This window comes from Cricetulus griseus, chromosome 7, assembly GCF_003668045.3.
Source record: "Cricetulus griseus strain 17A/GY chromosome 7, alternate assembly CriGri-PICRH-1.0, whole genome shotgun sequence".
NCBI classification, from domain to species: Eukaryota; Metazoa; Chordata; class Mammalia; order Rodentia; family Cricetidae; genus Cricetulus; species Cricetulus griseus.
Window position 1 is genome coordinate 76,644,893 of NC_048600.1, and position 17,782 is coordinate 76,662,674.

General features: G+C 47.1%; 1 protein-coding gene across 1 annotated transcript in view; it reads right to left on the reverse strand.

Moving 5' to 3' along the window:
- The window catches only part of Lrrc75a (leucine rich repeat containing 75A), a 42,475-nt gene that overhangs the window by 13,257 nt on the left and 11,436 nt on the right, over nucleotides 1-17,782 (reverse strand). Inside the window, exon 2 of the mRNA XM_027427169.2 lies at nucleotides 1,954-2,082. Coding sequence (XP_027282970.1) covers nucleotides 1,954-2,082 — 129 coding nt within the window. The remainder of the gene's footprint in view (nucleotides 1-1,953; nucleotides 2,083-17,782) is intronic.

Sequence of the window (17,782 nt, forward strand, 5' to 3'; positions counted from 1 at the left end):
TCAGTAGGAGGGGCTAAATCACTGCAGGTGTTTGGTTTGAATCCCAAATATCCACCAACAACCCAGGCTCATGTTTTGAATGCCCTTTTCCCAGATGGTGGGATTATTTTGGTTGTGGAACTTTTAGGAGAAGGGATCCAGTTGGTAGAAGGTCACTAGGGGCCTTTGAAGATGACAGCCTAGTTCCTGGTTCTAGCCTTTCTCTCTTCTTTCTGGTCCACTATGATGTGAACAGACTCCCATAATAGCTGGCGGTTTTGACACCCCTGTCTACACATCTAGGCCACAACCTGAGCAGCTAAGTGAGTGTCAGATACAAAGACCCGTAAGAAGGGGGTCCCAGTCAACCCTGAGTCAGCACAGGCATCTCAGCCTTCTTTTCAGTTTGGATGTTTTTTCCATCTCTGTCCCACCCACACCTGGGGAGTCCCGGAATATCCAAGGCTGGTCCTTGACCCCCCAGCAAAGCTGGGCCCATTCTGCTGGTTTGGAAATCTGGGTCAGAGAGCAACCCTGCTGATTTCTAAGACCTGGCCTATAGGGACCATGTCCTATCTGCTGCTGTTTCCTACACTGCCCTACTAATACCCTGGTGGCACACAGAAGGTGCCACAGGCCAACTTTTGTGCACAGGTGGCCATACGGACAAGGCCTGTGCAGGTGCCTCTGATGAGCTGCCTCATTAGCAGGAGGGACATGGTTTTATGCCCATTTTGGGGTTGAAGAAAATGAAACTCTGGAAATCAAGTGATGTGGGAAATGTCACACATGCGGTATGCTGAAGGCTTGTGCTCCACCGCCATTCACGTGTTGAAAGGAGCCAGCTGTAAGGGTGGAGCTCTCATCAGAGCTGTTCTAAGAGGGGTCTAGAGAATCTCTTTCCACCATGCCATGGCACAGGAGAAGGCAGCAATCTCAGATGGAGAAGGCTCTCATCAGACACTCCAATCTTGAATTTCCAGCCAGATGTGAGAAATGGATTCTTGTCTAGACGTTCTCAGGCTATGGTACTTTGTGTAGCAGCCTGTGCTGAGTAACATTGACTGATATGGCCCCCAGCCTCACCTAGGCTGAAGGGAAGGAGCGCTAGGTTTCTCTTGGCCTATCCTTGGGCCTGATGGGGTAGGTAGTTAGAACTTACTGTCTTGCCAAGCTCCAGGTTTGCAGAGTGGACCCAATCACCTCTGCAGTCCTCATGAAAGGCACAACACACTTCAGTACCTATTTTCCTCAACTCTCAAATGGAAATGAAGATAATATCTCACCTATTTGTTTATTCTCTCTCTCTCTCTCTTTTTTTTTTTTTTTTTTTGGTTTTTCGAGACAGGGTTTCTCTGTGGCTTTGGAGGCTGTCCTGGAATTAGCTCTTGTAGACCAGGCTGGTCTCGAACTCACAGAGATCCGCCTGCCTCTGCCTCCCAAGCGCTGGGATTAAAGGCATGAGCCACCAACACCTGGCTATTTGTTTATTCTTGAGAGCTCTATTGCCTGTCACTCTTCTCACCTTTAGGCAATTCACTTCCTATTCTAGAAAAGAAAGGGGTATGCCAACTTCAGGGCTTCCTCAGAGGCCTGTTTCTAGTACTTTCCTGTTCCTCAGGGTTCTAGCTTAAGCTACTTGGTTCCCTGTGGCTCGTGGCACCAACTAGCTCCTCTCCCGGTCCACCAACCTTCAAGACTGGCTTTGCTTACTGTCTCGTATTTGACTCATAGCTCCTTTCCTGTCTTCTGTTGATGCTGCCTGTTCCCATCCTCTCTAGATCTTGGCACTAAGCAGCTCCAGGAACTAGAGAGAAGGTCCCAGAGGAAGCCACAGATGGGGTCGACCTCAGAAATTTCTCTTCCCCTGAGCAGAGCTCCAACTCCCTAGGCAACCATGGTTAGTCTGTGCTATCTAGAAAGGGGTCCACCTCACACCCCAGGACTTGGCTACTTCAGACCACATCTGCCTACCGGCTTGGGGCAGTGGATGTAACGTGCCAGACTGATGATGAGGTCATGTGTGATGGGGTCCACCAAGTTCCGGAAGCTGGCGTATCGGTACAGCACATCATCCAAGGAGGTTGACTCCATGCCCAGGTCCTGAAAGAGAAGAGAACACCAGAGGTCAAGAGCCAGCCAACTCACCCAGAGCATTTTCCTCTTGGGAACCTTTTACTACAGGTGTCTTGGCTATTAACTTTAGGATGGGTGAGGAAGATACTACTGCCCCCACCTCCACACGAGGCACTACACCCTATCTGTAGAACTTCCACCAGGGCTCAAGGATTGCTGGAGTGTAGCCGAGAGCAGTGGGATCCAGGAGCCCTGTTTGTGCTGTTCTGGGTTGTTGGACTTCCTAGGATTCTCACACAACGCCAGGGACAGGCCAATCCAACCCTCTCCCAAGCTTGAGTGTCCTGAGCTGACAGCTCTCTGCTCAGAGATATGGGAACAGGCATGGTCAACCTGGGAGTGTTGGATTAGACTCTTAAAGTTGCTAGGCTTTGAGAAGGAGGTGGAGTGACTGGCAGAACCCTAGAGAGGGCCTTCTTGTCATTTGGTGGGGTAATCTAAACTTCTCCAGACACCTTTCCTATGCCTGTGATCTTAGACACGCCTTTAAGGAAGGAGGCAGAAAATCAATCATCTGGATCTGTAGAGGAAGAAACAGAGGCTGACTTCCTACAATGTAGGCATTTGGGGGCGGTGGAGGACTGATCACCCCTCACCCACTGCTAGGCATGAGTCAGGCCAGTGCTGATGAATACAGGACAGAAAAAGGATGGTGGGTTTTGGCAGTTGTACCTCTGAGAACAAAGAATGGGCTTCTGCCCTATGGATCTGGAGGGACCAGAATACCAAGCCCCGTCTCCTGTAGGGAACCTCACCGAATACCATCTACCATTGTTAAAGGTCAGTTTGGAGAGCTCTGCCTTCCACTGGGCAGGCACCGGCCTTAGAGGCAAGCTGAGTTCTATGGGCTATGTTCACTGTCTGTCACCCAGTGACACAAGGTGCCATGTGGCTGAGCACAGGGCCTTCTGAAGAGCTGGCTGGCAACTGTGACACTTGCCTTAGCCTCTGTCCTCCAGCTGTACAACCCCTCAGCCGGGATGTAGCCCCTTGGGTAATCTACCTAACAGCTCCAAGCCCCATGCCCTCTCTGTAAAACGAAGACAGTGACCCTGGCATCAGAAATCGATGAGGGAAACAAAACTAAGCAACACGGGCAAGGCTTCTGGCAGGGGCCAGTGTCCCCTGTGGCTCCCCCAAATTCCCTCCTGACCCCGTTTGCTCTTCATTCCTTCCCTACCATACCATGCAGCTCCCTTGACCCATCTGAGAAAGTGTCGAAAGCAATTAAGTTTCCAGAAAATACAGGAGTCAGGGCAGGACAGGGACCTTGGCATATCCATTCCATGTTGGCCCTGTGGTCAGGAGGGTGTGTTGGGCTATGCAGAACTCTGGGACTGTCCCAGGAATGAAGAAGACACACCCTTACCCTGACTGGGGAATGAGGAAGCTGGGAACTCCTCAATTCCTAGGGCTTCAGAAGGCCATGTGGTCAAAGGGCCTTAGCCTAACATTCAGCTTCCCAAACAGACCTCTGCGTATGGGTCAAGGCTCCCTTCTTGGGGGTCAGAAAGGCTGAGGGAAGGGGGACAGCATGGTGGTAATTCCCAGAGCTAGAGGCTAGACTCAGCTCAGGGAAGGAAGTCAGGGCTATGGGGTTCTTTCTTTTCTTTCCCTTCCTCTGCCTTTCTGTGTAGCCCTGGCTGGCCTCAAACTCGCACTCCTCTTGCCTCAGCTTCCCAACTATTGGGAATATAGGCCATGCCCAGCTAAGGGTTCTCCTTTCATCCATCCTGCTCTTCTTTGGCTGTTGCCTTAATGCTAGTCTCTGTCCCTCACCCATGCAACCCTGTCCTTGGGGTGATTCATACCTAATGTTCACAGGCCCCTGTAGACCCCTTAGCTTATTTAGCAAGAGACTCCACCCCCTGGGATGGTTTTTTTTTTTTTTTCTCCTGACTATGAAATGGGGAGATCAAATACAAAAGTTGTCAAACTGTGTACCCAGGTCCTGGGGTCGGCAGGTGGTACTGGGGGACAGGAGGAAGGCAGAGTAGCTCTTGGTCGCAAACAAATGAATAAACTACTGCCAATGTGGGAGATTTGTGGGCTTGCCGCCCTCCATGTAGCCACACCGGGTCCCATCTCTGCAAGCCCCCCACATTCCAGGTCATGTGAGGCTATCATATTCTTGGAAAGACCAAGAAATACCATGGGCCAATCCAGAGACTAGGCAGGCCTGCCATGGTGCAGCCTGCCCCCCTCAGGGGCCTTCTCTTAGTTGCTTCAACTCTACCCTTCAACTCAAGAGCCCCATCGCTGACAGTGGCCATCTCTATGGTGGGAGGAGGACAACCCCATTAGGAGTGGGGGATTGGGTAACTGAGTCACAAGGTAACACCTTCCTGAAGAATCCCAGTTGGGGTGGAGCTCCCAAAGGTCTAAGGGCTAAGGAGGAAACAACAACCTGGGGCTGGGCAAAGGCTGCTGTCCTTTATTGTTTGCTTGATTTCCAGCTGCAACTGTGTCCAAGGACGCTTGGGCAACTTCAGGACATACCCTAGCATCTGGGTCTCTTCTCTATGTCTTTCCCTCTAAGCTCATTGGGGACTTTTGTGTCATGGTTCATAAACTGGGTATGAGAGAGAGGAGCTAACTAGCCCCTCATGGTATCCCATGCGACTGCAGCTTGGGCCACAGCCCTGGGGAAACCAGCTCCTGACTGTAGGCCTAAGGATACCAGTGCAGCATGAGGTAATGGGAAGAATCAAATCCAGATGTTGCCCCTACAGGTGCTAGCCTTGGAGGGGTTGGTTTGCCTTGCAACATCGAGGCACCCAGGGGGATCTCAGCTTCCTCTTGGTGGCTCTAAACAGCACATCTCTAGGAACTGTGTGCACAGATGGCTGCTCACCAGAAAGTCTGGGGTGTATTATCCAACAGCAGGCACTGAGTCACTGCTGGTGGGAGTTCTGCTAGGAGGGTGTAGCCAGTCTAGCCCCAAGCCACTAACTGCTCCCTGACTTGAAATGCTGTACCTAGAGGTGACAGGCACACAGGGCATCTCAAGGAGGTGGGGCCCACACAACATGAGCTCAGATAAGCAGGTTTGGGAACATTTTGCAATGGGACAAGCGATAATGGGACTAGGGCCAAGGCTATGGGCTTCCAAAGGGCAAGTATAGATTTATACAGGAAGTCAGAACCTTTAAAGACCTTGGGAGGAGCCTGAGATCCTTGAGAAATCCGAGGCTCTTCAAGGGCCTCTTCCAGTGACACAATGTGTGTTACATTGAGCTTTCTGTATATATCCCAGCTCCAAACAACCTGCTGTGACAGCCTGAACGCAGCAGCTGCCACCCTGGAAACCAGCTGTGGGTAGGAAGCAAGGCACCAGACACTCACAACAGGAAACAGCCCCTCTTCTTACGTCTTTATTTTCCTTTAGAAAATTCTTGTAAAAATCTATTTCTCTCACATGTAAATTTGTTATCTTTTTTTTTAAATATAAAAAAACAGCTTTGTTGAGATGCAACCCACATACAATTTACTCATCTATAGCACAGAGTCTGGGGCTGAGGCATAGCTACTAGCAGATCAGATGCTCTGCATGTATGGAGCCCTGGGTCCAATCTTCAGCCCAAAAAACTAAAAAAATAAATAAATAAAGGAAGTATAAAATCCAGTGGATTTTTAACATGTTCAAAGCTTTGTGCAACCACAATAGATTTTAGAACATTTTCATTAGCAAGGAACTCTGTAACCACTACCCTATTCCCAATTCTGCCCTCGAAAGCACAGGACAATCAATCATCTACCTACTTTCTGGCTCTATGTATTTCCCATTCTGGATTTCCTTCTCCTTTTGTTGTCTAACTGTAATTATATATCATTCCAGAAACATTGTCCTCTTCTTTATTGCAACTAATTTTAAATTAACAAGCAAGCCCTTTAGAGCCCCTCCAAAAAAAAAAAAAAAAAAAAAAAGGAAGGATTATTTAACCAGGTATGGTGGCACACACCTTTTATCCCAGCCCTCTGGGGGCAGATTTCTGAGTTCAAGGCAGGCTGGTCTACTGAATGAGATTCTAGGACAGCCAGGGATACAGAGAGAAACCCGTTCTTCAAAAACCAAAAACAACTCCCTCCAAGTATTTACTTCTTTTTATTTTATGTGCATAAGTGTTTGCCTGAATGTACTCATACTGCATGTGTGCCAGAAGAGGGCACTGGGGTGAGGCTCCTTATGGCTGCTGGGAACTGAACTCAAGTGCTCTGCAAGACCAGCAAGTGCTCTTATCCACTGAGCCACCTCTAGTCCCAAAGCCCTTTGTTTTAATTTCCAATACTGTCACTAGCATTAGATAAGGTCTCCACGAGGGAAATACTTTGAAGCCTTCAATAGTTTTAAAGACTTTACCCCAAACATTTAGGAACTACTGCGACAGAAGAATGCATTATTCTGGGAGAAAGAGACCAAGAGGGGAGCCCCAGGGAAGGCTTTGACTGCACCCTGAAAAACTCCTCTGGGCACATGGCTACCTTTGCCTGTTACTACTATGCCCAACCCGCCAATGAAGTGCCTGGTCCATGTGGGCACAGATTATGTGGTGGTACTCGGGGAGGGGTTCAAGGGAAACCCATGCCCACAGCTGGTGTCTGGGAGAAAAAAAACATTATCAAACCAAGGGACTGGGCTCTAGACTTTCCACCAGACAGAGCTCATGCCATGGGAACAAGGACCCAGGAACTTGTCTCCCTGCATTTTCTGTTGCTATAACAGACTGCCTGAGTCTGTGTAACTTATCAAGAGATTTATATTTAGCTCATGATTCTTGAGACTAGGGAGTTCAGCGAAGGGTGGCCACATTTGGTAAAGGTCTCACACTGTGTTGCAACACTCCAGGCAGCATCACACAGCATGAAAATGTGTAGAAAAGGCATTGACCCACTTTGTAACAACCTGTGTTTGAGATAACGGATCCATTCCCATCTGTGAGAGAAATATTAAACGTTCTTTAATGTCAACATTTGTCTGGGCCAGCACACTCCTGTTTGCAGCCTTTGGTACTATAACTGGGGGTTTCAGATCTAGGTTTCTGCTGTTATTGTCATAGTTATTTTCCCCACTTTTTGTTTGTATATGGTATGCAGACCTATGTGTATGTTTTTGCATGTTGTGTGGGTACATGTACACTACATAAGGCTGATGTCTGGAATCATCCTTGTTTTTCCACCTGTGCAGTGAGACAGGCTCTCTCAATCAAACCCAGAGCTTGCTGATATGGCTAGTCTTGGGATTTGTCTCTGCCCTCTGAGGCTGGAATTACAGGTAGGCTGTCATGCCTACCTCACAAGATGTGGCTGTGGTAGTTTGGATGACAATGGTTCCCGAAGGCTCATGTGTTTGAACACTTGGTCCCCCATTGGTGGAACTATTTGGGGGAAGATCAGGAAGTGTCGCCTTGTTGGAGGAGATATGTCACTTGGGGGCAAGCTTTGAGGTTTCTAAAGCCTAGGCTATACATACCTAGTTAGCTCTCTCTGCCTGGTGCTTGTAGATCAATATATAAGCTCTCAGCTACCTCTCCAGAGCCATGCCTGCCTGCCATGATGGTCATGGACTCTAACCCTCTGGAACTGTGAATTCCAAACTAAATGCTCTATTTATAAGCTGTCTTTGTCATGGTGTTTTATCATGGCAATGGGAAACTAAGACAGTGGGTTTCTGAACTCCTAGTCCTTAACGCCTACAGGGCAAGTGTTTTAACTGAGCGCCCCCCCCCCAGCTTCTACTATTATACTATTGTTACTTTAAATGTGAAAATAACATGCTGATCAAATCTGGTATTGTATACTCAGGTTTGCATGCACAGGCACCCAGAACTCTGCACTGGGCTTGCACACTCGCCATTGCTTTTTGTGTTCTGCCCACTGAGACCGATATCTTCATTCTGTATCTTACACTCAGTTTCCCAGGGCCCATTCCTCTCAGAGTAGGCAGAAAGGCTATTTCCCAACACAGAATGAAAATTCTTTCATGTCAAAGTCACATCTGAAGACAATTAGGCTCAACAAAAACTTCAAAATGTCAGATACTTGGCCACCCTTGGGTAGTCAGTCTGTAATGCAGACACTGGAGGCTGTTGAAGTTTTGTTTCTCCAGCTGTTTTTCTAACACCAGGATCCCATAGGTTTGTTTTGGACACAAAACCCTAGCAGTGTTTCCCAGAGGCCAATAACTTAGTTGGTATTGTCATGACACTCTCTCAGTCATCAAACAGGCAGCCATTTATGATGACCCCACATTTCTAGAAAATTTCCCCCAACTCTCCAACTACCTCTACTGTTGCACAGCTTCTCAGCCCCCACTCCAACCCCACTGTCACTCAGTCCTCTTCTCAATAGAAACTGATTTGTCTTCTTTGGCCTGATCTAGTCCTTAGATCCCAGAGCCCCTGCCCTCCATAAGGCCCCCCCGGGAAGTAACAAGCACTGGGAAGGAGAGAAGCTGGGACATTTGCTCATTGCTGGTAGGCATGTGAGGTGGTGTGGCCACTGCAGAGAATGGTACGGCAGATTCTAAAACATTAAAGGCAGGATTATCGTAAGATCCAGAATATTCCATGTCTGCATACACAGTCAGGAGAGTTGAAGGCAGGGTCTCAGAGAGACACTGCACACTCACGTTCACAACAGAGAAAAGGGAGCATTAATTTTAATTTTAATGCAATAAGCTAGGGATGGAAGGGCAAATCCTGTACGATCCACCTATGCGTGGCCCCTACAGTAGTTAACAGGCAGCAACAACACAACAGTGGTTGCCCGGGAACAAGGCAGGGGATTGTGGGACTGCTGATCAACAGATGTTAAGTTTCAGTTTTGCAAGATGAGTTCTGGAGACTGGCTGCAGTCTGAATGAAGTTTATACTTGAGAGGGGTTGGGCTGTGGCTTAGCAGAAGATGCTTGCAAGCCACACTAAGGCCCTAGCATCATCCTCAGCACCACAGCAAAACACTAATGAAGTTAAACTAATAAGTTTTATATCAGGTATATATGGTCTGCCACCATTTGAATAAAGAAAGCGAGACCCAGGCCAGCAAACATATACACTATCTTGAGGCAGGAAGAAGAAAACACATATACTCTTGGCTTTCCCAATCCCTACTTATTATACTTGGTTGTTAAATTTTGTTTTTCCTGCTGGGCTATGGTGGCACATGCCTACAAGGGTTTCTCTGTCCATCTGTCTTTGCTTGCAGGGTTCTCATTGTTCCCTCTCTCTCTCTCTCTCTCTCTCTCTCTCTCTCTCTCTCTCTCTCTCTCTCTCTCTCTCTCTCTCTCAGAGAGGGGCTGTCTATTGAGGTGTGTGAAGGGAATGCTGCAGGGGAAGCCAGAGAGGCGACTGCTGGGCACTTTCTATTTTAAACCCCAACTCCCCCTTTTCTTTCAAAGACCTCTCCTGTGGGGAATAAACTGGCTTCTGCCTCTCTCCTCCAAGCATGACTCCACAGTTTCCGCATCAACACAGTGGGGAGAGGAGGGAGGTTGTAGCTCTGAATACTAACTGGAATGACAGACAACAGCCTAGATGCCATTCCAGACATTGCTACAGCCCGAGTGCAAAGCTGCTAAAGAGCTTGTGACCAAGCAAGTCCCCCCCCCCCCCCAGCGCAGAAGGAAATTAATTAATGTCCAGAGGGTAAACAGGAAGCAGCTAGGCAGTCTCTCCTCCAGGCTCAATGGCACCCAGGCAGCTTTTCTCAAGGGAGGGGACCCACCAAGGATACACCCGAGTGCAGCTGATGCCTGAACGATCTCCTTCTGAGTGACTCTCCCGACTCTCCTTCCAGGGGAATCCCGCGGGAGGGGAGGGAAATGTCAGGTGCTGTTAGGAAACACAGCTCCAGGAAGCCTCCAGGGAGAGAAACCAGGACAGCTTGGAGCTGAAGAGCCTGAGGGGAGCTTCCTAGGAAGACAATGGTGTCCTGGGAGGAAAGCTTGGGATACAAGTGCCCATCCAACGTGAGAAACACATAGGATACATGGATGCAGAGGGCTGGACTGTGCCCTCCCTTCCCAAGACACCCTCATGCTCTTGCACCCAGAACCTGTGAAGGTGACCTCACTTGTAGAAAAAAGATCTTTGTAGATGAGATTAATTCAGGTTTCCCTAAATCCAACCCAGGCGTCCTCAGAATAGACAGAGAAATGGCAATTCAAAGGCAGAGCTGGCAGGGATGTGGTGATAACATCTTGAAGCTGAAGGGAGGAAAGAACAAAATCCTGTTGTTGGAGCCACCCAGTTGGTGGTAATTTGTTCCCGCAGCCTTAGGAACCTAGCAAAGTGGCTTGAGACAATGGTGGCCCTTCAGGCTTCAACAGGTGAAAGGGGACTCCAGTGACACTGCTGACACCAGCTGAGAGCCATGAAGTCTGGCACTGCTTAGCACTCTGTTTCCTTCTCCCCCAGTCCTGGGGCTTCTGTCTGTTGTCAGTTCACACAGTACCCAGCTCAATGTGAGAAATGGCTCAGTGGCTAAGAGCATTGGCTGCTCTTCCAGAGGACATGGGTATGATTCTCAGCACCTGTATGACAGCTCAAAATCATCTGTAACTGCAGCCCCAGGGGATGCGAAGCCCCTTTCTGACCTTCACAGGCACCAAGCATACATGTGGTGCACAGTCATACATGCAGGCAAAAGACACACACACATAAAAATAAAATTAAAAAAATTTAAAAACGAGATGTATCAGTTGTCAAGAGCACTTGTTACTCTTGCAGAGGAGCCAGGATCAGATCCCATCAGCAAGCTGGTGGCTCAAAACCATCCATAACTCCAGTACAAGGCAATCTGACACCGTCTTCTGGTCCTTTCAGGTACCAAGCACGCAGGTAGTGCACATACATACATGCATACAAAACACTCCTACATATAAAAAAATTATAAATAAAAATCCAAGTGGGTGAAAGATGTTCAGTGATAGCATGCTTGCTTAGCACATATGAGCCCAGGTGGGGAACAAAACTCAAAGACATGGAGGCCAAGTGTGGTGGTGCATACCTTAAATCCCAGTGCTTGGGAGGCAGAAGCTGGTAGATCTCTAAATCTAGCCTGGTTTACATAGTGAGACTGTATCTCAAAAAATTCAGATAGTAAATTTGTTTAGTGTTTATGTTTTTATAAAAATGTATTATTATTATTATTATTATTATTTTCGAGACAGGGTTTCTCTGTGACTTTGGAGGCTGTCCTGGAACTCGCTCTTGTAGACCAGGCTGGTGTCAACTCACAGAGATCCACCTGCCTCTGCCTCCTGAGTGCTGGGACTAAAGTCGTGCGCCACCACTGCCCGGCATATTTTATTATTTTATGTGTATGGATATTTTGCTTGTGTGTATGTCTGTGTACCACATGCACGCAGTGGTACCCTTAGAGGTTAGAAAATGGCATAAGATCCCTGTAACTGGAGTTATAGATGTCTGTGAGCACCATGTGGGTGTTGGAAATTGAGCTGGGGTCCTCCTAGTTCCAGCTCATGATACTATCATCACTTGGTGGTACTTAAAGATGTGGGACCTCGTGGGACGTGCTCAGGGGGTGAGTGTGGAATTGTCAGGGTTGGGTTAGGTTAGAAGATCGGAAAGGAAATACAGCCCTGTTCTAGGACTGAGAACACACCCTGGAAGTGGGTGCTCAGAAAACAACAGCTTTAGTGCTAGACCTGCTCTCAGATAAAGGTCTAAAATACAGGTCCAAGATATCTCTAACCCAGAAAGGGCCAGAATTAAATAGGGCAGTGGTTCTCAATCTACAAGAGCTCTCAATCTACAAGAGCGAGTTCCAGGACAGCCTCCAAAGCCGCAGAGAAACCCTGTCTCGAAAAACAAAAACAAAACAAAACAAAACAAACAAACAAACAAACAAAAAAAAGGAAAAGCCACCAAGCCCAGGATTCAGGAAGTACATAGGCAGAGGTAAAGTCTTCATGAGTTAGCACGTCTGCAGCAGTATTTCACCACACAGGAAGCATATTCTGGGGATGTCCCCCGGCTCCCTGAGAGTCCAGTTAGTAGCATGGTCTAACATACATGATCCCAGTATCCACAAAGATGTTGCAAGAGGTAGAGTCCAGAGCGCTGAGGGATGGAAGAAGGGGCATGAGTGTTGAAGGAATTGAGAAATACAAAGAATTTAAATAAAGATAGAAAAGAGGGGCCTGGCAAGACAACTCAGTGAATGTAAAGGTGCCTGATGCCAAGCCTGATGACCTGTATTGTAGGAAAGAAGAGACATGTGGGGTAGAACTCAAGGACTTACACATGAGGGCCTGGCATGTGTATACTCACATAACACCCAACACACACATAAGTAATAAAAAAAAAAAGACTAGTTGATTTTGGTCTTAAGATTTTAAGCACAACACTGAAGGGAGATTTGGTTAAATTTATGACAGTGTTGAAATGTGTTGAGAAAATGTTATAGTCACCATATTTAAAAGCTGAATTTACTGATATTTAATAATGACTTAGAGACTTGGGCAAAGTTCTGCTTTGTTAGAATGGGTATTGATAAATTTAAGAAACTGGATAGAGGAGTTGGGGAAATGATGACTCAACGGTTAAAAGCACTAGCTGTTCTTGCAGAGAAGCAGGGTTTAATTCCCAGCACCCATGTGATGGCTCACATAGTCTATAACTTCAGTTCCAGGGGATCCCATGCCCTCTTCTGTCCTCCACGGACACTGCATCAACAGGGTGTACATGCAGGCAAACACACACATAAAATAAAATAAATAGATCTAACAAATATGTTAAAAAAAACTGGATACATTAAATTTAGGAAATGGCTTCAAAAATTTTGGGAGAGCTCGGGTGAAGATCTAAGGGAAAGTGTGTACCCAGTGTTCCAATGCTTGGGTTGATTTCCAGCACTTGCAGAAGAAAAAGATTTTTAAGGAGGTTTAATTACCTAAGTTATTACCTCCTTGCCCTTGGATGCAGCTGTGTACCTTTACTAGATTCATAGTAGGAATCACATTGGTAAGTTAAACTTAAAAAGCTTAAGGAACCAGACTGGGCGGCATTGGCACAGAGTGGAGGCAGAGGCAGGCAGATCTCTGAGTTCCAGGACAGCCTTGTCTATAAAGCGAGTTCCAAGACAGCCAGGGCTACACAGAGAAAGTCTGTCTTGAAAAGAACCAAAAAGGAAATACATAAATATATAAAAGCTTAAGGAAATCCCAGGTTTTCCTAGGGTTCCATTGTGGCATGTTGAATATTAATTGAGAAAATCTCAGTGCACGCACAAATTGCATAATTACGATTCCGTAACAGAGGACCAGGAAAACAATAGTGGTCCCAGCAGGTAACAGCAGAGCATAGAAATTCCCACTGTGTGGTGGCACCACAGACACCATGACACAATAGAATATTGTGTCATGGCAGAGATGGTGCCTCATATTTCAAGTCCTAGCACTTCAAAGGCAGAGGCAAGTTCCAGAGTTCAGGGACAGCTTTGGTTACATAGTAAGTTTGAGTAGAGCTTGGGCAACACAACACCTTGACTCTTAAAACAGAAAGGACAAAAAAGAAAAAAAAAAGGGCCAGCAAGATGGTTCAGGGGGCAAAAATGCTTGCTGTGCAAGCCGGGTGATGGAGTTCAAATCTGGGAACCCATGTAAAAGTGAAAGGAGATAATGAACACCAAAGTTATTCTATGACTTCCACATATACTCTGTGACATGTGCACACACATCACAGACACACACAAGTAAAAATAAGACTAAAATATTTTTTATTAGTTTAATTATGTGTATGTGGGAGTTGGGGTATGTGCACACGGATGCAAGTGCCCTTAGAGGTCAGAGGGGTCAGGTCCCCCGGAGCTGGGGTTACAGGCAGTTGTAGGCTGCCTGCTGATGTGGGTGCTGGGAACCTAACTGTGGTCCTCAGGGAGAGCAATATGTGCTCTTAACCCACATTTAGGCCATTTCTCCAGCCCTAAAAATAAGATTTTAAAGAAAGAAAAGCGGCAGACACAAATGCACTTGAGAACGAACAAAATTTATTCTAAGTCAGTTACCTAGGTCTAGGTCAGGATGACTTCACAATCTTGGCTGGTTCCTTGTAACTTTCCCTGGAGAATCTTCTAGTTTTGGAGGCTAGAGGCCCAAGTCACATGATATAGATTCTTGGTGGGTGGGCCGGGCTTCTTTGGCCTTGCACGTGGAGTGTATGTGCATGAATCTGTTTTTCTTGCTATTTTGGTATGCATTCCTACTTATGCAACTTCACCATAAAACAGGATGCTATCTATGTTGCACTAGCAGCTATCTTGGATCTATCTAGTGTTTATCCTTTTCTCTTTCTTTTTTAAAGGCAGAGTCTCTCTATGTAGCCCAGACTAGCCTGGAATTCGTTATTCTTCTGCCCCAACTCCTTAGTGTACCACCATGTTTCGGCTCACCATGTCTCTCCTGCTTTTTTTTTTTAATTGTATGTATGCAGGTACATATGTGGAAAGGCAGTGTACATGATGGTCAGAGGAGAATTTTGTGGAGCTGTTTCTCTGCTTCTAACAGAGATCAAACTAATGTTGCCAGTCTGGTGTGGTAAGTGCCTTTACTTCCTGAGCCATCTCACTCTTGACTGCAACTGAGGCCACATGGAACAATCCATCAGGCACCGCTGAGGTATGTGCACACAACTCTGATTTTGCATAATAAAAATGCTCAATGATGTGTTTCACAGAATGTGCAGTCGGTAAGTAGCCTGTGTGTACATACAGGCTCAAAATTCCCCCAGTAATACCAAAGACAAGGTCATGCAGATGGAGGGTGGGCACATTTAGATGGGGGGGCATTAGATTGAGAGCCAAAGGCACACTACTCAGATTTGGGGATCAGGAAGCAAAGACAATCGCAAAAGCAATATATACCATAAATAAACATAACTGCCACAGTCCCTGTCCCAAGAGAAACGCCCAGGGCATTTGAAGATGAAGACTCCTTCCAGGATGGCATCACCCAGCCTTGGTTTCAGTCTCTGCAGTCTTGCTTAGTGCCTACCATAGTCACGAGTCCATGCAGACTGGTACCCAAAGACATCCATCAGCATCCAGCTGATCCATGCCAGTCAGTTGCCAGGGAGACTACTCTGTGGAAATCAAGGTCCGAACTGCTAATAGAGGCACCACAGCCCCTGCCCAACTTCCTCAGTATGGCTGAGGGGCAGGGGCAAAGGTGGGGTCCTCTGGTCCCCCTTTATGGTTACTGTTCTCCCAGGGGTAGCTTATCACTCCCAGGCTCTTGTAAACCTGGCTGAGCTATTCAGGTTCTCACAGCCAAGTATTAGGCATACTGGCCCTTAGTGGTAACAAGTGCTCCTGTGGCTCCACTCAGCAAGGGGCTATGGACAATGTTTGACAGCTTCATTCAGTGAAGTTTACTCTGTGTGTGTTGGTTTTTCAAGACAGGGTTTTTCTGTGTAGCCCTGGCTGTTCTGGAACTTGCTTTGTAGATCAGGCTGTCCTTGAACTCAGAGATTCACCTGCCTCTGCCTCTTGAGTGCTAGGACTAAGGGTGTGCACCACCATGTCCAGCCAGTTGTGTTTTAAGTCTTTAAAAATGATATCCTCTGGGTTGGCGAGATGGCTCAGCAGGTAAAGGTGCTTACCAGTGAGCCTGACATAGTTCCACAGTGGAAGAAGAGAACTGACTCACGCTACCCTCTGACCTCTAGCACTCACTGTGGCATGCATACATACATACATACATACACACACACACACACACACACACACACACACACATGAAAATAAAGGTTAAGGAAAAAACACACACACACACACACACACACTCTGGAGGTTGGAGACATGGACCGGCAGCGGCTAAGAATCCTTGTTGCTCTCGAAGAGGACTTGGGTTTGATTCCCAGCACCATCTTGGTCATACCATCCTTAATTCCAGTCCCAAGGGATCCTTCATCCTCTTCTGATCTCCAAGGGTACCTACCAGACATGTACACAGACATACAGCAGACAAAACATTCACACCTTTAAATTTAAATAAATAATTCTTTTTAAAGAAAAAAGGCCCTCTCTAGAAACAGATACCCCACAACTGCCAAGTATAACTTAACTATAACCCAAGAAACTACAGTAATAACAAATAACTATAAAAGGATGCTTTCTCTTTAAAAAAACAGGACTAGATTAATACCCCCAGGGTCACAGCTCTTTGTAGACATGGGTCAAGACAGACATGAGACCCAGTTCTGGGCTAGTTCCTTAGTCACTCTTTGGACATGGACCAGTGGCAGGAAGCCGGAGGGAGCAGAGAACACAAAGAATTCAACAACTCCCTGTCCCTTGCCCCCTCTCAGACATTCTGGCTCCCATGGTTCTCCTCTTTCAGTGGACCTGTGTGTGTGTGTGTGTGTGTGTGTGTGTGTGTGTGTGTGTGTGTGTGTGTGTGTGATGTTGTACTGCTGCCCTCCTGTTTCTGACAGGTGTAGCATTCACAGTACATCTCCCAACTGATTCCCCAGTGTCTCTATTTCCCAGAGCCTTTTGCCCAACTGTGATTCTGTAGACAAAGAGGCCAGGGGCAGAAGTCCCAGCGGTCCCCAGGCTCCTGAATTCCCCGAATTCTTGGCATTTTGCAAGAATTTCTCTTGGGAAATAATAAAATCAGCTGTTTATACCTTCTGGCAAACTCATTCAAATCCATTATCCCTTCCCATGGTAAAGTCTGTCCATTTAGATGAAAGGTTTGCCCCATCACCAAAGGATTCAAGGAAAGGCTGAAGGATGACTTGGAGGACCCTCTGGCTCCTTTACGAGGGAGACTTCACAGGAACAGCCTATTTCTCAGACTGAGGAACTGAGGTCTAGAGCGTTGACTCTCTTAGTGAGGCAGTACTCAGGACAGAAGGAACCCAGAGCCCCCAGAAGTGTCCAGCTCCACCTCTCTTGGCCACCAGCCATTGGGAGTTACTTATATTAGACTGAGTTCTCCAGAGAAACAACCAATAGATGTGTGTGTGCACGGGGTGGGGGTGGGGAGGGTGAGGGAACTTGGTTTATTTTAAGGACTTGGGTCATGTGATTGTGGGGGCTGGCAACGCTGAAATCTGTGGAGCAGGAGGACAGGCTGGAGGCCTACCCAAGACCTGGCATAGCTGTCTTGTTTCTGCTGCTAAAGGATTCGTGGAGGCAGGATCTTTCTTTCTCGGGGGACTGTGTCTTTTCTCGTAGAACTTCAACCGACTGAACACGGCCCATCCATGCTATGGAAGACAATGTTCTTTTTAAAACGCCATGTTTACTGATTTCCATGTTCCTTACATTTAAAAACACCTCCAGACACATTTAGACTAATGGCTGACCAAACTGGGAGCCATAGCCTAGCCAAGAGGACACATAAAATTTGCACCACAGTGAAGTGAGGGTCTTTATCACTTTAAATCTCTACATTAGAGGCAAGGCCAAAGCCAAGGCCAAATCTCCAGTATTTGGATTCAGTCCTCTTGCTGTACTTCTGGGCAGAGAGATGACTCAGAAGAGATGTGGGATCCCCCAGGATCCTAGGCTAGCTGAGAGTGAGGCCCTGCCTGAGTAAAGCTCAGCTCTCTGTCACTCTGGAAAGTGGGGATAGAGGGAGGTCTTGAGAAGTCACAGGTGCTCTTCCTGAGTGCTTCTCAGCAGGGGACAGCTCCCGCCT